A 26539-nucleotide genomic window follows, 5' to 3' on the forward strand; every position below is an offset into this window, starting at 1 on the left:
TGCCGTGTCTAACATAATTAGGAAACACTCAACCTCAGAGAAGCGTGCAGGCTACTACAAGCAGAGCCTCATTAGAGCTCATGTACCTGACATCTCTTATGGTGTCCTCACTTTACCCCGTGCAGCTGCAGACAGCATCCTTGTAAATTAGTCTCTGGGACTGAGGGTGGACAGAAAGGAAGCTGATTGAAGGAACTTTCTTTCTAGAGTGTGACTGGAGTTGCAATGCGTGCAGCGGGCCTCTGAGGACAGACTGCCTCCAATGCATGGACGGCTATGTTCTCCAGGACGGCGCCTGCGTGGAGCAGTGCTCAGCGTCATTTTACCGGGACCTGGGCCTCTGCAAGAGTAAGTGTCTGCAGCCCTTCTCTGTGCTCACCCAAGCTTCCATCTCTTCTGATTGCCCCTTTTCCGAGAAGGAGTCCATGGAAAATTTTATGGCTTTTTATCCGATTTCTGGTTTCTTTCTTAAGAGCTTTACTTTGTTATAATGAAAATGTCCCCTCTTTCCTTCTCCCGTGCCCCAACTTGTGTGCTAAGTTGCTTCAGTCATGTCTGACTCTTTGCGTTCCCATGGAATGTAGCTTGCCAGGCTTCTCTATCCACGGGATTCTCCAGGAGAGAATACTGGAGTAGGTTGCCATTTCCTCCTCTAGGGGGTCTTCCCAACCCAGGGATCTAACCAGTGTCTCTTATGTCTCCTGCATTGGCAGGGGGGGTCTTTACCACTAGCACCATCTGGGAAACCCATGCTCTAACACAACATTTGATCATTTCAAAGTCCACGTGGGAATCTTAGGGGTATATGGCCACACAAACAGGTATGTTTTGACCATTAGTTTTGGATTTCCTTTAAATTTGAACAGTGCTGTGCTCCAGATGGAGGAGTCAGTGTGCTCTGGTCATCTGAGCACATTAAAAGACAAGATTATTCCACCATCTGCCTCCCACAAGCCTCCAAATACCATATGTATCTAACTATCACCTTACTCCGGTCCAGTACCTGCTTCAGCCTTAATTTAATACCACACAGTCTTCACATCCTGAAATGCCACCCAAACTGCACAGGCAGCCTTCCTGGGAGCATCCTTGGGCAATACTCTGATAACTGACCAGGCCAGCCAGGAAAGACTGACACTTCAGAGAAGCAGTGCAGAGAGCCAAGGGCTAGACAGTAATGATGATACTAGCTTGTTTTCTTCAGTTTCTAAGTCATGTCCGACTCTTTGAGACCCCATGAACTACAGCACACCAGGCTCCCTTGCCCTTCACTATCTCCTGGAGTTTGCTCAAACTCATGTCCATGGAGTCAGTGATGCCATCATCCAACCATCTCATCCTCTGTTGCTCCCTTCTCCTCCTGCCCTCAGGCTCTCCCAGCATCAGGGTCTTTTCTACTGAGTCAGCTCTTCACGTCAGATGGCCAGAGTATTGGAGCTTCAGCTTCAGCATCACTCCTTCCAATGAATATTCAGGGTTGATTTCCTTTAGGATTGACTAGTGTGATCTCCTTGCTGTACAAGGGACTCTCAAGAGTCTTTTCCAGCACAATTGGAAAGCATCAATTCTTTGGCACTCAGCCTTCTTCATGGTCCACCTCTCACATCCATACATGACTGCTAGAAAATATCTGTCAGTTTATGGTTTGCAGAGTATTTTTCGTTGTGTACTTTGGCCTTTATCCAAAGAGCTGGGTGGAGCAGCGTGTTCTTTCCATTTTACAGGAGAGAACACTAAGGCTCAGAGAGATGTAGTAACTAATGCTAAGTCACCCAGTCAGTCAGCACAGCAGTCACAGTCAGAAGCCTGGCTTCCTGACTCCAAGTCGGCTGCCTGGCCCACTAGGTTGCCTGGCTACACCACGAGGGCCAGGAGCCGCTTGGAAAGCCACACACACTCCTGTCAACTTGCCTTGTGTCTTTCAGGCTGTGAGAGCCACTGTCTCCAATGCCAAGGTCCCCGTGAGTGCACCCGCTGTGAAGAGCCGTTTCTCCTCTTGGAAGCCCAGTGTGTCCAGGAATGCGGGAAGGGTTTCTTTGCAGACCACGCTAACCACAAATGCACAGGTGAGTTGGAGACTGTGCTGCATTCTTTAAAAGTGAGGGCAGCAAAGAAGTCAGGGAGTCAGGTATGTTGATTCTCAGGTAGCCAAGGAGAATCTGCATTAGGAGCAGAATGAAAACCCAGGGAGTGTGGCCTAAAGTAATTGATGGCTTCTTGTGCACCCCTGCCAATGGCTGGCTAAATAGAATGTGGAAGTGCAAACCAATAATTCTTTTGCACAAATCAATGTTGTCCCTAAAGGTCTGCGTGGAAACGAAGCCAATATTTCATGGAATAGAAAGCTTACATTGAACTAAGGTGAGGTGTCCATTAACAGTAGGTCAGCCCTATTAACATGGGGCCAGGGTTTTCAACGTGTACACTAAATTACCCATTGACCTTGTTATTGCCACTATATGCTTGAAGAATAGAAAATTTGGAAACATTTTAGTGAGATATGTTGAACTTTTATATTAAACTGAAGTTAAACCCAAAGTCTTAGTCTCCTTGTCCATTAAGTTATTCACAAGAGCTTCCTCAGTTTGTTCTCATCATTTCTATCAAAACTTGGTACCGTGTCGTTATTGTTCAGTCCCTAAGTCGTGTCTGACTGTTTGTGACCCCATGGACTGTAGCTCACCAGGCCCCTCTGTCCATCGGGTTCTCCAGACAAGAATACTAAAGTGGCTTGCCATTTCCTTCTCCAGGGAATCTTCCCAACGCAGGTATCAAACCTGTGTCTCCTGCGTTCGCAGATGGATTCTTTACCACTGAGCCTCCTGGGAAGCCCATACTTTAAAGGATAATTGATATTTAATGGTAACGCCTTTACCCAGGCATGGCATTTTATGTTTTCCCAAATTTCCTTCATCTGCGTTATCTCATTTAACATTCACAATCACTTGGTAAAATACGGCAGACACTATGAATCCTGTTTTACAAGTGGAAAAAAAAAAAAAAGGAAGGAAATGGCAACCCACTCCAGTATTCTTGCCTGGAGAATCCTAGGGACGGCAGAGCCTGGTGGGCTGCCGTCTATGGGGTTGCACAGAGTTGGACACGACTGAAGCGACTTAGCAGCAGCAGCAAGAATTAAGAATTAACCAGCGTGACATAAAATCAGATATTAAACTCAGATTTTCTGATTCAAGACTTTTTTAACAGCTCAACTGAGGAAGCAGAACAATAAGCAGTAAACACTTGATTTATAGAAGAAATTGACTTGATTCAAAGAAATAATCTATGGTCTTTTTAAAAGCTTGCTTTCTCCATATATTTAAAATAATAATAAAAATAAGAAAAGCCATGATAGTGGTACATTTGAGTTCTTTCGTGTACCCAGTACTCTTCTGGTCACTTCTGATTATGTAGAGCACCTGTAATCCAACCAACAATCCATGCATTAAGTGCTATTATCAATACTATCTCCATTTTTAAGATGAGAAAATTATTACAGCACAGGCTGTTAAAACAACTTGCCTGAATTCAACAGCTGTTAAGTAGTAGAAAAGAGGAATGATACCCCAACAGGATTTATGCTCTTAATCCCTAGAAACTGCCTCCCTTACAAGTCAGTATGGTTAACTTTTTAAACAATCCATTTATGTCCAACATGTTCAGGTCATAATGTGTAAAGCAAAGGTGCTCCTCCCTGTTCACTGCCTTTCTGGGGTAGACCAGCTGTCTATGAAATTCTATAGGCAATGGTCAGAACTGTCTTCTGCTACAGCTGGGGGTCAGATGTGGCCGTGCTTTCACTCTTCATTTCTTTGTCACTGGTGGCCCTCGCTGAGTGCCTATGCCTTCGTCCTGCCTGATTTGATGTGTCCTGTCTTTGATAGCCTGCCCTAAGGGGTGCTTGCAGTGCAGCCGCAGAGACCGGTGTCACCTCTGTGACCAGGGCTTCTTTCTGAAGAGCGGTCTTTGTCTTTCCAACTGTGTTCCTGGCTTCTCCGCCCACTCTTCTAATGAGACATGTGCTGGTAAGTGCTTCTCCCCCAATGGTCTGGTGAAATCACCTGTAATTTCTCCATGCAGAGGCTGAGTTTGCAGATACGATTGGCCCATGTGATGTAAAATGCAGGCTTCCCATTCTGGGAAAAACCTAGGTGCTGCTGTAAGGGACTTATTTAGAGACAATGAAAAATTGGGAGAATTCAACTTCTAAGATCTTTGGAAGGGAAAAAGAAGTAATTTGTACTTTAAAAGTCACAACTATCAGATCAGAAATTTGACATAAAACTTATTTATGTCCCTGAACTACAGCCATGTTATAGAACATTTTATTTATTTTTTTATAGAACATTTTATATATATATGTTTATATCAATAGATATAATTTATTATATTTTTATCAACATGTAGAAATAATTATGGCCAGGTGCAATGATGTATTCTTTGTGCACACTGGAGATAAATGACAAATAATTAGTGCTGCTGTTGCTGCTAAGTCGCTTCAGTTGTGTCCGACTCTGTGCAACCCCACAGACGGCAGCCCACCAGGCTCCCCCATCCCTGGGATTCTCCAGGCAAGAATACTGGAGTGGGGTGCCATGGAGTGGTGCCTAATTAGGAGCCTGCCCCGTTAGGTTCACATATTGGAAGTAGATGGATTTCAAGCCACTCTGTGTGCCATTAAGTATTAGGTAACATGTTAAAGAAATGGAACTATTCTTGTCCAACACATCAGTGGACATTTTACCTTAAACAACAAAGAGAATAAAATTAAATTCAGGCTGAATTTTGGACCCCAAAATTTTTACAGGTGAATGAAGATTGGGAGTTCTGAGCATTTCTTGGCTTTTGAGTGTCCTTCATCAATAACATGAATCATGTTTTATCACCTGCAGTCAATCATATTTTTCATCACTGTATTTCTGACTTCCTATGATATTAAGACTTCCCATGGGAAAAAATATCTTTGGCTTATTTTATTGGGATCCTTCTGAAGCCCTAAGTACTTGAGAGTCAGCTTACCCCACTTGGGATGTAATACAAGTCAACTTGTGCAAATGAATTCGACTTTGATTAGAGTAATCTTACATTAGAAGTAGTTCCCCTGAAACTTGGCATTCCTAAACTGCCCTGTCTGTCCTACATGTAAAAGGAAGCACTGCCAATTAAAGCTCAGGCAAAACAACTTTCAGGAGATGGGATGAATTCCACGTCAAGGTCAGAAATCCTAACTCATCCATCATATGTTTCCTGTGGACAGAGATCATATATTTTTAAAGCAATGTGTATATATTTCACTTGAATTCTGAATGTAAGCCACTAATAATCCTACTTCACTGTAGGTTAACTGGTGCTGTTCTTGCAAATGGTATCCGGAACTTGCCTCTCCTCTTGGCCGTGGTGGGTCTGATGGTCAGATATGATAGATGTGTTAAGAGAGGATTGTGTTCTCCAATGTGGCAATCAATTAGGATTACCTGTGGAGCTTATAAAATGACCAAGGTCCCACCCCAGAACATCTTAGTTAGAATCTCTGGTGGTGGAGCCTAAGTATCAACACTGTTTTTAAAAACCTCTATGATTCTTTATTGTTATTATTGAGATATAATTCACATACCATAGAACTTACCCTTGAAAGTATATAAGAGGTTTTAGTATATCCACAAGCTACACAACCATCATCACAATCTAATTCTAGGTCATTTTAATCATCCTAAAAAGAAATCCAGTAACCATTAGTAATCTCTCTCTACTGACCCATTGCCTTAGCTCCTGCTGAACACAGAAAGCACAGCGCTTTCTGTCTCTGTGGAATTGCCTACCCTAAATAGTTGACATAAATGGAAGCATACAATATGTGGCCTTTTACATCTGGCTTCTTTCACCTGGCATAGTATTTTCAAGGTTCAGCTGTGTTAGAACATGTATCAGTACCTCATTCCTTTTTATGCTTGAATAATACTCCGCTGTATGCATATACCACACTTTGTTTATTCATTTAATTGATGCTTGATTGTTTCAGTTGTTTCCACTTTTGTTTTTTGTGAATAACACTGCTATGAAAATTGGCGTTACAGTTTGTGTATGGACATATGCTTTCAATGGGCTTCACTGATAGCTCAGTTGGTAAAGAATCTGCCTGCAATGCAGGAGGCCCTGGTTCGATTGCTGGGTTGGGAAGATCTGTTGTAGTAGGGATAGGCTACCCACTCCACTACTCTTGGGCTTCCCTTGTTGCTCAGCTGGTAAAGAATCTGCCTGCAATGCAGGAGACCTAGATTCAATCCCTGGGTTGGAAAGATCTGCTGGAGAAGGGAAAAGCCACCAGTATTCTGTCCTGGAGAATTCCATGGACTGTGTGTATAGTCCATGGGGTCCCAAAGAGTCAGGCATGACTGAGGGACTTTCACTTTCACTTTCTATGCTTTCAGTACTCTTGGGTCTATGCCTAGGAGCAGAATTACTGGATCATGTGGTAGCTCTGTGTTTAATTGCTTGAGGAATCGCCAGACTGTCTTCCCAAATGGCTTACCATTTTCCATTCCACCAGCAATATATGAGATTTCTAGTTTCTTTACACCCTCAGGGACACTTTATTGTGCTTCCTAAAATGCATGTGAGATGATGATATCTTGTGATTTTAATTCAAATTTCCCTGATGACTGATAATATTGAGCACCTTTTCATGTGCTTATTGACCTTCCGTATATCTTCTTAGGAGAAATGTCCATTCGCTGCCTATTTTAAAATTGGTTTATTTGTCATTTATTGAGTAGCTCACTCGGTAAAGAATCTGCCTGCAGTGCAGGTGACCCGGGTTTGATCCCTGGGTTGGGAAGATCCCCTGGAGAAGGAAATGGCAACCCACTCCAGTATCCTTGCCTGGAAAATCTCATGGACAGAGGAGCTTGGTGGGCTGCAGTCCATGGGGTCCCAAAGAGTCGGGCACAACTGAGTGGCTAACACACTAAGAATTCTTTATGTATATCCTGGATACAAAGGAGATACAAATCCCTTTTCAGATATGTGATTTGCAAGTGTTTTCTCCTATTCTGTGGATTCTCTTTTCACTCTCCTGCGAATGTCCTTTGAAGCACAAATGTCTTTAGTATTAATGCCGTCTGCTGTAGCTATTTTTTCTTCTGGCACTTGTGCTTTTCGTGTTATATGTAAGAAAGCATTGCCTAATTTAAGATCGCAAAGATTTTCTCCTGTATATTCTTCTAGGAGTTTTGTAGTTTAGCACTGACACCCTATGTTGTTCTCATGCACATCTAGGATGAGAACCACTGGATTAGAAGGAGGCTTATGGAATGCAGTAGTCTAGAGTTTCATCTTTGTATGAATCAGTTCTGAATCAACATTACCCTTCTGTCATGAATGACTCTTTGCAACCCCATGGGCTGTAGCCTGCCAGGCTCCTCTGTCCATGGAATTCTCCAGGCAAGAATACTGGTGTGGGTAGCCATTCCTTTCTCCTGGGGATCTTCCCAACCTAGGGATCGAATCAATGAACCCACACCTCCTGTGTCTCCTGCATTGCAGGTGGATTCTTTACCACTGAGCCACCAGGGAAGCCCCATCTTTGTGGTTCTGAATGAATATTACATATATATTTCTTTAAAAAATAATAATAATAACCTAATTAGTGACTGCACCAAGCCTGACCTTTGGATTTGTATGTTTTCCAGGCAAAATACACACCCCTAGTCTTCACGTGAATGGTTCCCTCACCCTTGCAATTGGTTCAATGAAGCCACTGGATTTTTTCCTCCTGAATGTTCAAGACCAGGGTGGCAGGGTTGAAGACCTACTGTTCCATGTGGTGAGCGCCCCCACCAATGGTCAGCTCGTGCTCTCAAGGAACGGAAAAGAGGCTCAGCTCGACAAGGCTGGCCACTTCAGTTGGAGAGACGTGAAGGAGAAAAAAGTGCGTTTTGTGCACAGCAGAGAAAAGCCCAGGTGAGCCAGGGTTCTGTTGTTTCCCTCCTGTCTCCTTCCCATCAGTTCTCTGCGCTCCCTACCCTCCGCCCCTCAGAGCTCTCCCTCCTCTTCTGGGGGAGATCGATACTCTGCACGTGGCACTTTCAGCTGCCTGTCATCATTTCGCTGTAATTGCTCAGAGAGAGTGCTTCTGTTAGAAGCATTTTCATTTTATCACATAATTGTGGGTAATTCTCCGATGTGACGGGAAAGTCCTAGTACAATTACCCAGTTTTTTTGGCCCGGGAGGAACAAAATCGCTTCTATACCCAGATGCAGCTGCTACTTCAGCATTAGGGTTCTCTGCCAGGGGCCAGGGCATGGCTAGAGGATGGGGTACATACTTTTTAAGGCATTGTATGGTTCTTAGAATTTCAGAGTTGGAAGGAAATGAAAAGTCACGGTTAACTTGTTATTATCCACTTTCTGGGACTAATTGTGGTTAATTTTAAAGTCTGATCCAGTTTTCTTCTGATGCCTAACACAATTCTGGCTGTCTTCCTCCACCCAGCTGACATATGCTTCAGGAATGCAGCTGAGTGTTAACACTTCCCGAGCAAATTGAGCCGTATAATTAGCAGAGCAAATCTACTAACTAGAAATCAGGGAATGCACCCCAAAGATTAGCCTCTTGGATTATCCTTTACCCTGCTCTGCTTCATTAGTGCAGCCTATTTCAAAGTGGACCCTGTATGTAGATAGGGAGTTGAACCTCATGAAACAGTGATAAAGGAAGCAGTGAATATTTTCTACTATCACCACTAAATTTGAGAATTTAAAAAAATGTTTAAGATCTGACAAGTGGGGAGAAAAGTGGATCACATGTTCCCTGTTGCAGTTCAGAGCCAGTGATGTTGGTAACCTCAAAAGACCAATCTTACAGATGTAAGGACAACTAGTATTTGTTCACTATGACCCCACTATTGTGTTGCACACTTGATGTGAATTATGTATATTTGTGTTCCCAGGCTACAGATAGGAAAACTGAGGCCTTGAGCATATATGTAATCTTGTCCAGGCCTCACAGCCTGTGAGTGCAGAGCTGAGGCTCCAACCTAAGGCTCTCTGATTCCACACTCCATGCCTTCAAACTCAATGATTTCTGCTTCCTTAGTAGTACTTGTGGAGAAGGCAATGGCACCCCACTCCAGTACTCTTGCCTGGAAAATCCCATGGACGGAGGAGCCTGGTAGGCTGCAGTCCGTGGGGTCGCTAAGAGTCGGACACTTTCACTTTTCACTTTCATGCATTGGAGAAGGAAATGGCAACCCGCTCCAGTGTTCTTGCCTGGAGAATCCCAGGGACGGGGGAGCCTGGTGAGCTGCCGTCTATGGGGTCGCACAGAGTCGGACACGACTGAAGTGACTTAGCAGCAGCAGCAACAGTAGTACTTGGGATAACAGGTGTGCTTCCATTCTCGGGGGGCAAAATTTTGTTGTTATAGGAAAGTATTGTTCCAGCTGCTGCTGCTGCTGCTAAGTTGCTTTGCTCCAGAGACGGAGCTTAAGACTCTGGTGTCTGATGCTATAAAATCCCTTTGAGTTCTGTCTTCTCCATTCATTTTCCTTCAAGTATAGTTCTTCAGTGTTTGCATCACACATACACAGACACACATGCACAGCTCCATACCTGTAGTCATATGTCTCAGAATCACTTGTGAAAAGCATGTGAAGTATATAAAGATCCATAGACAACCAAAGTTAAGCCTCTCATCTGTTTAATCTCTTTAATCCCTTATCATCAATTTCTTTCCAGGGTCAGCTTTGCACCCTTAAACAGGACAAAGAGTGGCAACTATTTTACAGAGATTTCTTTCAGTATGCTTTTTACTTTTTAGTACTCATTTTAACATTGGATTTCTTATCTGAAAATTTTTTTTAAAGAAAGAATGAGAGGAATACTAAAACAAGATTAGTAGGAACTCATAGAAAAAGGAAATTATCTAAGTTTCTGGATGATACAGAAGCTAAAGGGGCTACCTGCCGCATGGGCTTATGGTTGTTTTCCTCATGAATGTGCCCACTAGGATTCTTTAGGATTGGCTTCCTTTGGGCTGGAATCCCTCTGTGAGTGTGAGATGACTTGGAAATATAGTCCTAGTGACCCTGATTAGCTGGCATTGCAGAGAGGCTGAACACAGTTATTAGAATCTAAGGGCCACCAAAATCATTTTTCCCTAGGAGGTTGCGGGTAGCCATCCTTTCCTTCTGCATTCAGCTGCTTCGTCACCTGTATCCTCTTGAAGTATAGAAGTAGGAGGGGAGAGGAATAGGATTTGAATGGAACCAAAAATGAAAGGAAGGGTGGAATGAGAGGGAAGACAAGAATTCCTTTTTTAAAAAAATCCGATTTATTGAGGTATAATTTGCACCTAATAAAATCCCTCATTTTAAACTATACTGTTCTATGCATGTTAACAAATATAGTCTTGCAGTCTTGAGACCTCAAGCAAGATATGAAACAGTCTTGTCACCCTGGCCCCATCTTATTTTAACAAGCACTCCCCTCCCCACAGTCCCTGGCAAATACTGGTCTGTTTTTCATTCTTATTGTCTCGCCCTTTCTGAAATGTCACGTGAATGGACTCATACAGTATTTAATCTTTTGGTTCTGGCTTTTGCCATAATACTTTTGCTATCTATCCACATTCTTTCATGTTTCACTAGTCAGTTCCATGAATGCCTTTTAAAGAACCTTTAAAACAATAGTTCCTATAGCAGGCCAGAATTCAAAACTCCCATAATGTGTTAATCATACATCTTACCAGCACAAAGTGAGTTCTGAACTTGCTTTTGGCTTTGAAGATGGGTAACTCCTACCTTTCCTCTTAGTAGTCTTTGAAGCTGCTGAGACAACACTCTTTTACAGGAAATAAAAACCACAGCAAAGAGTGAGTCTTATTTTATTCTAGGAATTAGGACTCTTTGATTACAAGTAATGAGAGTCAACTTGAACTAGAGTAAGCAAAATTTTAGGACCTGTTATGACATTGCAGGTATGGCTCAAATCTCAGACACATCAGGGACCACTGGGCTTCTAGGGCAAGCCCAGGAGTTAGAATGGGAAATGGGAAGCAGGACTCAGTTCCTCCTCTCATCTCAGTTGCTTTGCTGGAAGGCTACATTCACCTCTCTCCTAGAGACCAACTTGCTCCACTTTCTCATCAACATGGTAGACTGTGGTTCTGCCTTAGCCAAATGAGGCTCTCAGGCCAGTTCCAAATTTCCAGGGAAGCTGGAGTCCATCATACTTCCCTAGTCCAGGCCACAGTGAATATGCATGTGGCTAGAGGGAGGGGAGGGCGTAGAGGCATGTAATATAAACACTGCAAAATGGTTAACGGGGTCTACTCATGTGAATTGGGCAGTGGTTGGAAAGAGAATTCACAGGGACGAGGGAGTCACTGAGAACTAGTCAAAGACTGTGAAAGATTCCTTTCCATTCTCCAGCTTGATCATTAACCTTCAATATATCACTAACCGGTCTTGGCCTAACAACTCATTTTTCCACCTTTTATATATTTTACTTATAAAAATCCCAAAAAAGAAAAAGAAACATTATTATAATGAGATAGAAGAATAGACAGTACCTTTACCTACATCTCACTATGTTAATCTTTATGAGCTCCTTTCTAGTTATGGCATGAGTAGTATATTATTGTAGTGGTTTGATCCAAATTCATATATGCACATAACCTGAAAATATTTTTAACCCTTGTCTTTCTAAAGACCGATGTAATGATTATATTGTCTCATTCTTTTCTTGGGGGCTTCTTTCAGGAAAGGTTACTTTTCTCTGAAAATTAGTGACCAGCAGTTCTTCTCTGAGCCACAGCTGATCAACATACAAGCATTTTCAACACAGGTAAGAAAACGCCATACAGGTAATAATTTCACATGCCTACTGATGGGCTTCCCATCGGTAAAGTGGTAAAGAATCTGCCTGCCAATGCAGGAGCTGCAGGTTCGATCCCTGGGTTGGAAATATCCCCTGGAGAAGGAAATGGCAACCCACTCCAGTATTCTTGCCTGGGAAATTACATGGACAGAGGAGCCTGGGGTTGCAAAAGAGTCACACACAACTTAGTGACTAAACTACAACAACAACTCATTCTCAAGTACAAGTTCAGAGTTTCTGTAGTTTCAGCAAAAATGATTGAGCTGAATTGATTGCTCCTTAGTTTCCTTTTGAAATGCCACTGGAGTAATTTTTTTAGTACTTGTGGGTCGTAACAACTACAATAATTACTACTACACATATAATGCTCTTTTTCTGTTGTTCATGTAATTCTCATGCTAGCCCTGTAAGGTATTATAAGCCCCAATTCACAGGCCAGAAAACTAAGTCCCAGGGAGGTCCAGTAACTTATCTATGGTGATGTAGTTAACAGAGAGCCAAGATCTGTGCCCAGTGGATCTGTTTACACAATCTGTGTTCTTGACTATTAAACTGTACCTTACTTTTCTATACTGAATCTGATACCAGCCCTTCACAATGATTTGAAGCTGTACCAGTTGTTAAGACTTTCGTATCCCTAGGTGGATAAGTCTGTTTTGTCTAAATATTTCTCTCTCCAGGATATGGAATTATGTTGGCCTCTTTTGTCTATCATGTAGCTGAACTGCATTTAACTCAGTTTGCAGGAGTTAGAGGACCTCGTGCTTAGTCGCTCAGTTTTGTCCAATTCTTTGTGACCACATGGACTGTAACCCTCCAGGCTCCTCTGTCTATGGGATTCTTCAGGCAAGAATACTGGAGTGGGTTGCCATGCCCTCTTCTAGGGGATCTTCTCAACAACAGGGATCAAAGCCAGGTCTCCTGCATTGCAGGTAGATTCTTTACTGTCTAAGCCACCAGGGAAGCCCAAGAATACTGGAGTGGGTAGCCTATCCTTTCTCTATGGGATCTTCCCCAACCAGGAATCAAACCAGGATCTCCTGCATTGGAGGCCAATTCTTTACCAGCTAAGCTACCAGAGAAGACCTGGGAGCTTTCTTAAGCCTTATTAAGTATCTACTTAAATGAGGGTCCAGTGTGGTTGTCAGGCTAACATAAGCCAGAGGAAATCCTGGTAGATACTATGAAGTTCAGTGTGATGGCACTTCTGGTCTCATTGCTCATCTCTGTTAAGTTGTACTTCTGTGCTCTGAGTCCCAGGGATTGGAGAATTGAAAAGCTGAAATGTGCAAAGAGAGGAGGAAGATCAGTATATTCTGACGTTGTGAACGGCGAGAGACTGGGGTATCAGCATGGGGGAACTCGAACTACCTAAATAATAGATCTCAGTAGGATCAAGGAAGGATATGAGATCATTGTTTTTAAAACTGTTATTTTTATATTTTTGGTTCAAAAGTGAAAAGACCATAGACTTGAACCAGAAGTGGCTGCCAAATGGTATTCATAGCCAATCTCAGCGATTCTTAATGGCATTCTCACTTCAGTGATGACTGAAGTTGTGGAATGATTAGAAATCGATATTAAATTAATTTGACCTCTGGGTTGGGCTAAGAGTGTGAATTTTGTTTTAATTAAACAAAAATGTGATCTCTGTAAGTATGGGTCAGAGTGCTATCAAGTCTCAGGATTTACTGACTTAGATGTTTCTCAGTATTTAAGCTTAGATGTTCTGTTCTTTTTGTTTGTGCTAATATAGTTACTCTTATTAGGTGAATAAAAGACTTGGGTAGGTTTTGGTAAGTGACTTCGTAGTCTGAGATGCTGAGTTGTCATGGTTCTCTGTTCTTTGTTTGCTTTCCCCAAACCAATTGAGTATACAGTAAAGGCATCTTTTTATTTATAACATGAGAAACTTTTATCATTTTAACTCTTTAAAATTGTAATTTTAGAAATTAATTTTAACTTATTTTTTGTTTCTTTACATTTCTGTAATATTTCAAGATGATTTTGAACCTCCTTGAAATTTTCTTATGAGTTAATTTGATCTTTTTCATTTATAGATTTTTGACATCACCTTTGACCTCTCCTCTTTCAGACTCTGAGGGGCCACTCATTCCCATGTATAAGATTGCAGCTTTTGAAATCTCACTCAGGAATCCTGAGGAGTAGCTGTCTTCTCATTTCATATTATGTGATTATTATAGAGATGCATTAGTTAGACATTACTTTAATAGATATTGAAGTTTGCAGGAGGCCAGGGAGGGTATTTTTAAAAGAAAGCCATTTGGAGTCAAGAAAGCAGTGTGTTGAAAAAGTCCTAGATGGTTCCATTTTAAATGATATAAAAAACTAAGATAATGTTTTCTTTGGCTACTTGCCTTTTTTTTTTGGTGAGTTGTTGTTTTTTTTTCTGTTGTGGTTCATTAAGTTTTATCTCTTGAAAGAACATTTTATCTGCTTACTGAAGTTGGTCGGGGGAAACCTGATAATCTTAAGGAAAACACATTAAAATTTGCCACGTGGATTAGCCAGGTGGTTGCCTTACACAGACCATGATCTTATCAGGCTTAATAACCTGAGTTGGGGTGGGTCCCTTCAAAATATGGATGTGACGGCTTGAAGAAAATTACTGAGAAAGACCAGAATAGCAGGAATTCACAGTAAAGTATCTTCAAGTCAGCATGCTGCAGCATAGCCTGGAGTGAAACACACAATTCCCAGCACAGATGCCAAAAGTCCATACCTCTTGCTAGTCTCCCTTTCTCTCTTTTTTTTTTACTGAAGCATAATTGATTTACAATGTGGTGCAAATCTCTGCTCACAAAAGTGATTCAATTTTACACATATAAGCTCTTTTTGAGCTTCCCAGGTGGCTAAGCAGGTAAAGACCCTGCCTGTCAATGCAGGAGACACAAGAGACACAGGTTCGATCCCTGGGTTGGGAAGATCCCCTGGAGAAGGAAATGGCAACCCACTCCAGTATTCTTGCCTGGAAAATCCCATGGACAAGAGGAGGCTGGTGGGCTACAGTCCATGGGGTTGCAAAGAATTGGACAAGATTAAACACACATGCATGGTCACATTCTTTTTAAAACTTTCTCTTCCATTATGGTTTTTCCTGGGAGATTGGATATAGTTCCCTGAGGTATACAGTATGACCTTGTTATTCATCCATTCTAAATGCAATAATTTGCATGTGCTAACTCCAAATTCCTAGTCCATCCCTCCCCTTCCCCCTTCTCTTGGCAACCACAAATCAGATCTCTGTCTGTGAGTCTTTCTTAGATAGGTTCATTTGTGCAGTATTTTAGATTCCACATGTAAGTAGTATTGTATGATGTTTGTCTTTCTCTAACTTTTATGTTCACATCTTCTTTACCCATTCATTCATTTGTTAATGGTCATTTAGGTTGTTTCCATATTTGGGCTATTGTGAAAAGTGCTGTTATAAACATAGGGGTACATGTATCTTTTTGAATTGTAGTCTCTTGAATGAAGCAACTGAGTTCCCAACACTGATCTCAGTTACAACGCAGGGGATATTGTGTTAATCAAGACAGTGGCTTGAGAAACCTCCAGAACCAGAGGTGTGAAGTAACCTCCTTTGCAGTGCTTACTATGATTGACGGCACGTCTAACAAATCTTCGACTATGCAAGAGTTCAGCATTTGGCAGGAGCATCCGCTGTTGCTGCTGCTAAGTTGTGTCAGTCGTGTTTGACTCTGTGCGACCCCATAGACGGCAGCCTACCAGGCTCTGCCGTCCCTGGGATTCTCCAGGCAAGAACACTGGAGTGAGTTGCCATTTCCTTTTCCAATGCATGAAAGTAAAAAGTGAAAGTGAAGTCGCTCAGTCGTGTCCGACTCTTCACGACCCCATTGACTGCAGCCTACCAGGCTCCTCCATCCATGAGATTTCCCAGGCAAGAGTACTGGAGTGGGTGCCATCGCCTTCTCTGGCAGGAGCATCTAGATTTCCTTATAAATCACAGAAAGAGCAATCAGGCTACACACAACTGACTTCTGGTCCACCAGATTGTCCTCTCTTTTCCTGCTAATAGTGCCTCCTCTCTTCCTTCCCTTCAACTCCACAGGCCCCCTATGTTCTGAGGAATGAGGTCCTCCATATCAACAGAGGAGAGAGGGGAACCATCACCACCCAGCTGCTTGACATCAGAGATGACGACAACCCACAAGATGTGGTGGTTGAGGTGCTCGATCCTCCACTTCACGGCCAGTTGCTCCAAACGCTCCAGTCCCCGGCGGCCCCTGTCTATCAGTTTCGTCTGGACGAGCTCTCTAGGGGCCTTCTCCAGTATGTTCACGATGGCTCGGATAGCACTTCTGACATCACAGTCTTGCAGGCCAATGATGGACACTCCTTCCAAAATATACTGTTTCATGTGAGGACCGTGCCCAAGGTAGGCCTCATTCCTAAAGCTACAGTTTCCTTGCACCTAGATGTAAAGTTATATCAATGATGTTATTTTGCAATGTTTATAAATTTAAGATGCAGGTAGTTATTTATGTATTCAAACATTTATTAAGACCCTATTATGGAGGTTCTTTTAGGACATTGAAAGATTACAAGAACACATTGCTCAGTCTCAGGGGGATGGTGTATATTTTGTCTGGAGCACCCTTGGTTCAAAAGAACTGTCCCCATGGTCTCTGCAAAAGGGACACTTCTGAACCTTTGTGTTGACTTGCTGCCATGAAAATACCTCATTGTCCACTGATTTTTTTGGCTTCCTTCCTGAGCATGATCATAAGAATCAAGTACACCTCTGTTCTTGTCTGCTCTTTTAAAATAGCTCGTGTGATATGAAGCTTATAGTCAGCTTATTATAATGAATCAAAAAAAGATAAGTTCAGTCATCTGTTAGCCCAGCTTAAACAGGATGAGGAAACTCTGTCTTTTAGTAACCATAGGAATCCTTGGCCTAGCAGGTAGGTACCCAGTAAAGAGCAGTGGTTCTCAGCTTAAGTCATCCCCATGCCACTTCCCTGTGTTTTTGCTGTATCTGTGAGTGCCTGTCCTATTACTTACTGAATACTTTTATTTGAATCAACTTACTTTTTTAAATGGAGAAGGAAATGGCAACTCACCCCAGTATTCTTGCCTGGAGAGTCCCATGGACAGAAGAGCTTGGCAGGCTACAGTCCATGGGATCTCAAGAGTCAGACACGACTTAGTGACTAAAGCACCATGACCACCACTTTTTTAAAAAATAATTTTTATGGAGTATAGATTTATACTGTGTTAGTTTTAGGTGTACAGCAAAATGAATCAGTTATACATATGCATATATTCAATTCTTTGTTAAATTCTTCCCCATGTAGATCATTACAGAGTATTGAGTAGAGTTCCTGGTGCTATGCAACAAGTCCATGTTAGTTATCTATTTTATATACAGCAGTGTGTATATCTCAATTCTAATCTCCTAATTTATACCCTCCACCTTTCCCCTTTGTAACCATAAGTTTGTTTTCTACATCTGTGACTCTGTTTCTGTTTTGTACATGAGTTCATTTGTACCATTTTTTAAGATTCCTCATATAAGTGATCTCATATATTTCTCTTTCTCTGTCTGACTTACTTTACTCAGTATGACAATCTCTGGGTCAGGTCCATTCATGTCCATCCCTCAGGTCCATAAGTAGCATCGTTTCATTCTTTTTTATGGTTGAGTACTATTCCACTGTGTATATATACCACGTGTACACAATGGTGCACATACCATATCTTCTTTATCCATTCTTCTGTTGATGGGCATTTAGGTTGCTTCCGTGTCTTAGCTATTGTAAATAGTGCTGCAGTGAACACTGGAGTGCATGTATCTTCTCTAATTGTGGTTTTCTCAGGGTACATGCCCAGTAGTGAGATTGCTGGATCATGTCGTAGTTCTGTATTTAGTTTTTTAAGGAACCTCCATACTGCTTTCCATAGTGGTTGTACCAATTTACATTCCCACCAACAATGTAGGGAGGTTCCCTTTTCTCCACACCCTCTCCAGCATTTATTGTTTGTAGATTTTTTTACTTATGGCCATTCTGACCAGTATCAGGTGATACTTCATTGTAGTTTTGCTTTATATTTCTCTAATGATTAGTGATTCAACTTACTTTTTTAAAATCATGACTTCTTCCTAATAAATAGCACTTGTGAAATCCTGGACTTAATGTAGAATTAAATTTTTTTTCCAACTTATTAAAATTAATACATAGCCATTTTATACAATTTCATCCATGTACAACATAAAAGGTTTTGGATACCGCTCATAGGATGGCCACCACATTTAGGGAAATACAAATGGGCTAGCCCATGCTAATCGAAAAATATTTTCAAAGCCATGTTATTCCTTGATGATATTTCACTCAAAGCTCTTTTCTCTGTAAAAGCAAGAATGACTCTTTCCTATGATGGCAGGTTGGGAGACTTATAATTTTTTTATAACTTCTCATTCCAAATATCAGCACCTATTGAAGTGTCACTGATGATTAGCTAGAGAGATTGATGTGCTGAGGACAGTTTAGAAATCACTTGTCACTTTCTCACCAGCGATCACTTGCAATTTGCAACTGATCCCCGTGAAGGTGAAGAGCTGAATCTAATATGGTTTGCCAGATGGTTTCTTAGTCTCTGGTCTCATTATTTTCAGCTGTTGAAAACAGTGATGGTGGGATGAGATGGGAGGGAGGAGGCGAAGGCTGATGATGAGATCGAGTTGGCTGATAGCCACCTTGAAGCTAATCCTAATTATCACCCTCTTGCAATTGCCCTGGGAGATGAGGCTTACTTCTGAAGAGGTGAAGTCTAGACAGACACAGAAAGTTTTCTGTCCTTCCTTCTTGGTTTCTTTAAGATTGTTACAGGATTTCAGTGCAACCCTAGCAGCCACCTTTCCTATTGAGGTTTCAATCTCCATGTTTGGAGCTGAGTACAGTGTGTTGCACCATCATGGCCCATGACTGAAGGGTGTTTCTAGGATTTTAGATGTTTTGAATACCAAAGCATGACAAAGAAAAACAGAATTCTAATTTATAAATTAGGCTTAAGCATAGAACTTGAGAATTCTTACACTGCCTACAAGCTGGGGGTCATATGACTGTCCTTCCCCCATCCCCCTTCCATGCCTCCATCTCCTGTAGTGCTGTGCTTACCTGTCCATCAGGTGAGCTAATGGCTTCTAAGCCAATGAATTAGAAAAGTGAAACCAGTTACCAGAGCCCTGGCAGCCATTAGAATGTATGACTAATAAACATGTCAGTCTCATCCTGAAAATATTTTACAAATGTAGACTGTATCTTCTTTTAGGAATTCAGAGTGCTTTTTCTGACATCTATTCTGCTTATCTTTACAATATCCAAGTGAAGAAGGTTAAAATAGAGGCTATGTAATCTTATTACCTCTAAAGGATATTCTACTATTGGTGGAAGGAATTTTTGTTTGTTTTATCTTTCATTGGGCAGTAATGCTTGATGTGAATTACTTTTTTTGATCTTCAAGATCATTATAGGGAATTTGTCGAATTATTATCTTTAATTTTCCAAAAGGGGAAACTGAAATAAAGGAGGTTTAAAAGCATTTAAAGAGGTTTAAAAATGTTTATTTCTCCAAAAGTTACTTAGTGATGGATCTGAGATTTCAAATCAAGCATGTTCTGTCTCTTCACACTTAACCATATGGCTTTTTTACATTCTAGCTCATTTTTTCCCCAGTGTTTTTGGTCATATGTATTCTTATCCCCTTAATGGACAGAATGGAGACAATAATTTAGTCAGTTTCTCAATGTCCTATCCAAGCAGTCTGGGCTTGAAGTGAGTGAAGCTATTGATAATCGTAAGTCTACTCAAGCCCGAGAAGAAAAAATTGCCTTAACTGCTAATGGCGTCCAATAGGTACATAGTCAGCCATGATTGATTTTGTTCTGCTAGCCATTTCTGAAGAGAGCATCAAAGTCCTCACCCCGAGGCTACCTGTGTATTAAATTTGGGGTGAGGACAGTTACTGGCCGATGTATAGCTGGTGGCTTAAATAGAATGACCAAGGATTTTAGGTCTAATTCCTAGTGAATGAACATACAAATTAATCCCAGTGTTGTTCAACATAAAACTTAATCTAGTAAGATAGATGGAAAGGGAAGGAGGGATGGAAAAAGGAAGCTTTATGAGAGCAGGAACTGTTTCAGTATTGGAGCCCTGAGCCAAACACATTGTGGAAGCTTAGTATGTTTCTGTTGGATGGAGAGAGATGGGTGGAGGCATCAACTGGAGGTATCCTGGTGCCCATATTCCTGCCTTTGAGTACATTCCTTGCATCAGATTCATCAGCCTACTGGGCTCTTCTGCTGATGCTGGAATGGCCCATCTGAAACTGTGGCTAAGAGCTGTCGGTTCCACTCTTATTTACCAGATTCTATGTTACTTTCCCCAAATTTATGATTTTATCCTTGGCCTGACAGTGAGTAAACTTGACTGCTACCCTCCAGGCTTATACTGAGTTGCTGAGGAGAAAACAGGCCCAAGACAGATGTTGAAACATGTTCTGTTGGGGGAAGGAGGCAAAAGAATTCAAAAAGATTAAAAGGTAATAGGCTTTCATTAATTGGGCGGATTACCAAACTCAAGCCTGTGGAGATACAATTCTAAAGCAATCGGGGTCTAATAAGGGCTAAAATGTGGGCAGGGAGAAGCCTTGGTTATTGGCAGATTTCTCTCCACTGCTGGGCTTTCAAGGAATTACCTTCTTTTTCATTAATTAAAGCATCTCTGAAAATCATGCCTCTTTTTCTACTTTGGCAATAAATCTGATGATCTTTCTGACCTCATTTGTTGTTGTCTGAGCAGTTTTCTGCAACTGGGTAATGCTTTGATGTTAAAAACCCCCAAGTGTCATGCTATGACCTGGATGGAAAATTCTATTGCTGAAAGCCTTCTCTGGCTGTTTGGCCTTGGTAAGGCTCATGTGCTTTCCCTCAATTTTCTTAAAACCTGTCCTCCCATGGGTTGTCTTACAGGGACACAATTTGATTACAAGGGTGTTGGTGAGAGTTATAAATATCAATGGCATGAAGATGTTTATTTCCCTGAAAAAGAGTCTTCCTGCCTCATAAATAAATAAAGCCTCACCACATATCAGGTTTTCACCTGTTTTGGACTTGTTGAGCTAGTTCGATTTAGTATCTTGTAAGGTACATCACTCAAAGTACACTCTCAAAAAGTGTTTGTCAATTACAAAATATTTATGTATTTGTTTGTTCATTTATAAAGCAGTTGAAATCTACATGGAACAATGATTTTGTACTCTTGATCCAAAGCTGCAGTTTCTGAGACATATACACACACTGGCAAACACAGAACAGTGCAATTATCTTTTTGTTGGTTTTCATTCTGGTAGATAGCATCTGTGTTTCACCTTTTAGGTGTCACCTCACATAATCCTTCCCTAAAATCCACTATGACTTCCAAGATTAAATTTTAAAAGCCATGGTATAAATGACCCATTACAAATTATTTCTTATAGAATAAATAATATGTGAGGGTTGCTGTTATATCCAATTGTAGACATTTTCTATTGAATAAAGTTGGGTTGGGGTACACCATCATAGTGAAGCTCATCATTTATATTCCAATCTTTCACTGGGGAGGAAGGGAGTTTACACTTTGTTTGCGGGATTTTTCCTCCAAATGATAAAGTCATGCGCCTTTACTTCTGGTTTACAAAATTAAAATCTTTGTTTGTGATACAGCATATAATAGCTAAACTTTATTACCAGCATTTCTGTATGCCTGTTGTTTTATGAAATTAATTAGAACTATTTAATTTAAATCACTATTTTAATTATGCCTCCATATCCTTTGTTGAGATTTCATTTCCTTCTAATGTGGTACCCTGAAGAATATATAAAACATCACCAGGCAGAAGATTCTTCAGCTGAAATTATGGCTAATTTCTTGAACTTAGAAGGATATGTGTACCATTAAAAAAAAAAAAACCCTATACGCATACTTCATTTTATTGTGTTTTGCAAATACTGTGTTTTTTATGAATTGAAGATTTGTAGCAACTCTGTATTGAGCAAGTCTGTCAGGGCCATTTTTCCAACAGCATTTGCTCACTTCATGTCTTTGTAACATGGTTTGGTAATTTTTGCAATATTTCAAGCTTTTAAATTAGTGTTATTATATTTGTTAATGGTAATCAGTGATTTGGGGTGTTACTATTAAAGATTATGACATGCTAAAGGCTCAGATGATGGTTAGCATTTTTTGCAATAAATTTTAATTAAGGTATGTACATTGGTTTTTTAAAGACACTTAATGGACTATAGTATAATGTAAGGAGAAGGCAATGGCACCCCACTCCAGGACTCTTGCCTGGAAAATCCCACGGACTGAGGAGTCTGGAAGGCTGCGATCCATGGATTCACTGAGGGTCGGACACGACTGAGTGACTTCACTTTCACTTTTCACTTTTATGCATTGGAGAAGGAAATGGCAACCCACTCCAGTGTTCTTGCCTGGAGAATCCCAGGGACGGGGGAGCCTGGTGGGCTGCCGTCTCTGGGGTCGCACAGAGTCGGACATGACTGAAGTGACTTAGCAGCAGCAGTATCATGTAAAGTGAAAGTGTTAGTTGCTCAGTCACACCCAACTCTTTGCGACCCCGTGGACCATAGCCTGCCAGGCTCCTGTGTCCATGGAATTCTCCAGGCAAGAATACTGGAGTGGGTTGCCATTTCCTTCTCCAGGGGGAATCTCCCTAACTCAGGCATCGAACCTAAGTCTCCTGCATTGCAGGCATATTCTTTAGCATCTGAGGTACCAGGGAAGCCCCATAAGGTACATCATAATTTTTATATGTACTGGGAAGCCAAAAAAATTGTGTGACTCATTTTATTGCGATATTTGCTTTATTGCAGTGGTCTGGAACCAAATCCACAGTATCTCCAAGGTGTGCCTATATAAGGAGATACAGAAATTGCAAAATGTCAGAACCACTGGGGAAAGTAGGTTCAAATTTGTTTAGGACATGTTAGCTGTAGAAAAAGATGGTGCACAGACTTCTATTCTTCTCTTTTTGAATCTTCCCTGGACCCTCCCCCAAAAGAAAGCAATTGACAAAATAATCTTCATCATAATAAATGGGAAGAATTATACTTCTTTTCCTTGGATGGTTGTCCATTTCTTCTTAAGTACTGTCAACAAACAGTTCCAAAGCAGAGGCATATGTATTACTCTGTTATAAATGTAAATATTCTTAACGGCTTGTCTGTGGAGTTTGGGAGAAGCATTCTAAACCCATTGTGATCTCTGTCCTTGGGTCAGACTTCTCACACTTCAGCATGATTCCATATCTCCTGGGGATTTTATTAAAATATAAGTGGGACTAAAATGCTGTGCCCAAAGGAAACCATCAACAAAATGAAAAGGCAAAGTAAAGAATGGGACAAAATTTTGAAAACATCTATCCAATAAGGGGTTAATATCTAAAATATACAAGGAACTCAACTCAATAGCTAAAAAAAATAGAGATTTAAAAAGGAGCTTAGAAGGTACATAGACATTTTTCAGAGAAGACATACAAATGGCCAACAGATGCATGAAAAGGGGCTCAAAATCACTAATTAGGAAAAGACAAATCAAAACCACAATGAGATATCATCTTACATCTGTTAGAAGGCTGTTCTCAAAAAGACACAAATAACAAGTATTGGTGAAGGTAAGGAGAAAAGGGAACCTTTATACACTGTTGGTGGAATTCTAAGTTGGTACAGCTGCTGTGGAAAACAGTATGGATGTTCCTTAAAAAGTTAAAAATAAAATTACTGTATAATCCAGCAATCCCATGTCTGGATATACGTCCAAAGGAAATGAAGTCAGTGTCCCAAAGAGATATCTGCACTCCCATGTTTATTGCAGGACGATTTACAACAGCCAAGATATAAAAACAACCTAAGTGTGGATGAATGGATAAAGGAAATGTGGTTGTATATACAATGGAATGTTACTCAGCCTTTAAAATAAAAAAAAAAGGTTGTCATTTGTGACTGCAGACACGAGCTTATAGAATAAGCTGAAAGTGAAAGTTGGTCATTCGTGTCCAACTCTTTGCAACTCCATGGAATATACAGTCCATGGAATTCTCCAGGCCAAAATACTGGAGTGGGTAGCCTTTCCCTTCTCCAAGCAATCATCTCAACCCAGGGATCAAACCCAGGTCTCTCCCATTGCAGGCAGATTCTTTACCAGCCGAGCCACAGGGAAGCCCACACAGACAGCACTACCTCACATTTGTAATCTGAAGAATTCGAACTCATCAAAACAGTGTGAAATGATGGCTGCTAGGAGTGGGGGAAACCAGGAGATGTCGGTCAAAGAGTAGAAAGATTCTGTCATAAGTGATGAATAATTCTGCAGATCTAACGTATCGCATGGTGATTATACTTAAGAATTCTGTATTGTATACTTGCTAAGAGAGTTGATCTTCAGTGTTTTTATCATACACAAAAATCTATAACTCTGTGAGGTGGTGGAAGGCTTAATTAGCTTGATTGTGTTCATCATTTCACAATTTATACATACAACAAAACATCATGTTATATACCTTAAGTAAGTAAGTGTTAGTTGCTCAGTTGTGTCTGACTCTTTGTGGCCCCATGAACTATATAGGCTGCCAAGCTCTTCTGTCCATGGGATTTTCCAGGCAAGAATACTGGTGTGGGTTGCCATGCCCTCCTCCAGGGGATCTTCCCAACCCAGAGACTGAACCCAGGTCTTCTGCATTGCAGGTAGATTCTTTACTTTTGAGCCACCAGGGAAGTTATATATTTTGCTGCTGCTGCTAAGTCGCTTCAGTCGTGTCCGACTCTGTGCGACCCCAGAGACGGCAGCCCACTAGGCTCCCCCATCCCTGGGATTCTCCAGGCAAGAACACTGGAGTGGGTTGCCATTTCCTTCTCCAATGCATGAAAGTAAAAAGTGAAAGTGAAGTCACTCAGTCGTGTCCGACTCTTCTCGACCCCATGGACTGCAGCCTACCAGGCTCCTCCATCCATGGGATTTTCCAGGCAAGAGTGCTGGAGTGGGGTGCCACTGCCATACAGTTTTTCTTTGTCAAATATACTTCAATAAAACTAGTAAAAAATTCAAATGAAGATTCTACTTCAGAAGGTCTGGGATGGGGCCTGAGAGACTGAAATTGTAAGAGGCTTCCAGATGGTGCTGGTTTCTGAACACTGAGTTGCAAAAAGAACTGTTTCTTAAAAATTGACACTGAGACAGGAGTTACAAAGAATTGAATTGATAAAGTGTAGTCTATATAGAAATGCAGTAGAAGAAAGATCTGGGGATATGCATTCAGGGCACAGTGCTTATTTACTTATTTGGAATGTGAAAAACCACACTACTCATCAGTCCAATAAAATTGTGGTTGGTATGTGACTGATCATCACACAATCAAGTGTGCTGAGGCTGCTGCTATTAGAAAGATTTCTGGCAATTAATATTCCTGGGTTCAAGTAATTATTATGTTACATAAAACTCTGCTAGAGTTAATAGTAGAGAAGGAAATGTAAACCCACTCCAGTATTCTTGCCTGGAGAATCCCATGGACAGAGGAGCTTGGCGGGCTACAGTCCATGGGGTTGCAAAGAGTCAGACATGACTGAGCAACTAACACACACACAGTTAATAGGTCCCTTTCCCCCAGAATTCTGGTAGGTGACATGCCAAGTTTTTGGAGTGTCTTGATGTTTTCATAAATAATATGCCATCTGAATTGTGAAAATCCAGTGTGATTTTGCCCTTGATTACCAATCACGTAGAAGGTGTGTTGGCAACAGCAACCACATTCTCCTGGGCACTGACTCAGTTTCTCAGTGATTGTGGTAAAAATGGCTGTGGCCACGTCCTGAGAGGGGCAAATGCTCTCATTCAAGAGACAGCAAAGGAATACTTGTTGTCTTCTGTTCCGAATATTCTCCTCCTGGGCATGCTGTTTGCTCTGTCCTATTTATTGGCATATTTGAAACAGCAATCATTTAAAATAACATCCCTTCTGAAATGCCCTATTTTGAAATATCAGATTGTGAAAGTAGGAAAAATGAAACCAGAACACAGGCTGTCTCACTAATCCCATCCTGTGGAAGATGTCAATTAGGAAGCTTTGGAAGAGGTGTGCGCCTGCAAATCATGAGTGGCAGCACTTTTTAATGACATTAGCTTTAGCAATTAGAATGGTTGCCTTCTCAGGAGCACTAACGAGGTGATTTCTACCAGTCAGCTGTTCCCTACTGCTGCTTCTAAGGGCTTCACTTTCAATCAGTCATCCAGGCCCATCAGTTTGGCCTCTGCAGTGTTTCCGGAATCTGTTGCTCTTTTTTTAAAGTATAGGAGATAAAAATTAAAAACACTATTCATTCCCACCGCAATCACCTTTGTCTTCTCTCACCTAAGCCGTTACAAGAACTGGTTAAATGGTTTCTGCAGCCCCAGATTCATCCCAGCCCTAGTCCCTACCGTCTCTTGCTGTTGGAGGTTCTCTAAAACCCAGACCTGATCATCCTTTTCCTTCCCTGTTGATTCATGTTGACTTTACAGTGCCTACAAGCTAAAGTGAGACTTTCAGTGCAGCTTCTACCTTCTCCTAGCCAACATTA

At 41.3% G+C, this 26539-nt stretch overlaps 1 protein-coding gene across 2 annotated transcripts in view; it reads left to right on the forward strand.

Annotated features, from left to right (window-relative positions):
* FRAS1 (Fraser extracellular matrix complex subunit 1) overlaps positions 1-26539 on the forward strand; it is a 534238-nt gene that overhangs the window by 355605 nt on the left and 152094 nt on the right. For both annotated transcript variants that reach the window (XM_070372561.1, XM_070372562.1), the window contains 6 exons: positions 208-348; positions 1926-2066; positions 3885-4025; positions 7689-7959; positions 11760-11844; positions 15971-16297. In XM_070372561.1, the coding sequence (XP_070228662.1) occupies positions 208-348; positions 1926-2066; positions 3885-4025; positions 7689-7959; positions 11760-11844; positions 15971-16297 (1106 nt within the window). The remainder of the gene's footprint in view (positions 1-207; positions 349-1925; positions 2067-3884; positions 4026-7688; positions 7960-11759; positions 11845-15970; positions 16298-26539) is intronic.

This window comes from Bos mutus, chromosome 6, assembly GCF_027580195.1.
Source record: "Bos mutus isolate GX-2022 chromosome 6, NWIPB_WYAK_1.1, whole genome shotgun sequence".
Classification (NCBI taxonomy): domain Eukaryota; kingdom Metazoa; phylum Chordata; class Mammalia; order Artiodactyla; family Bovidae; genus Bos; species Bos mutus.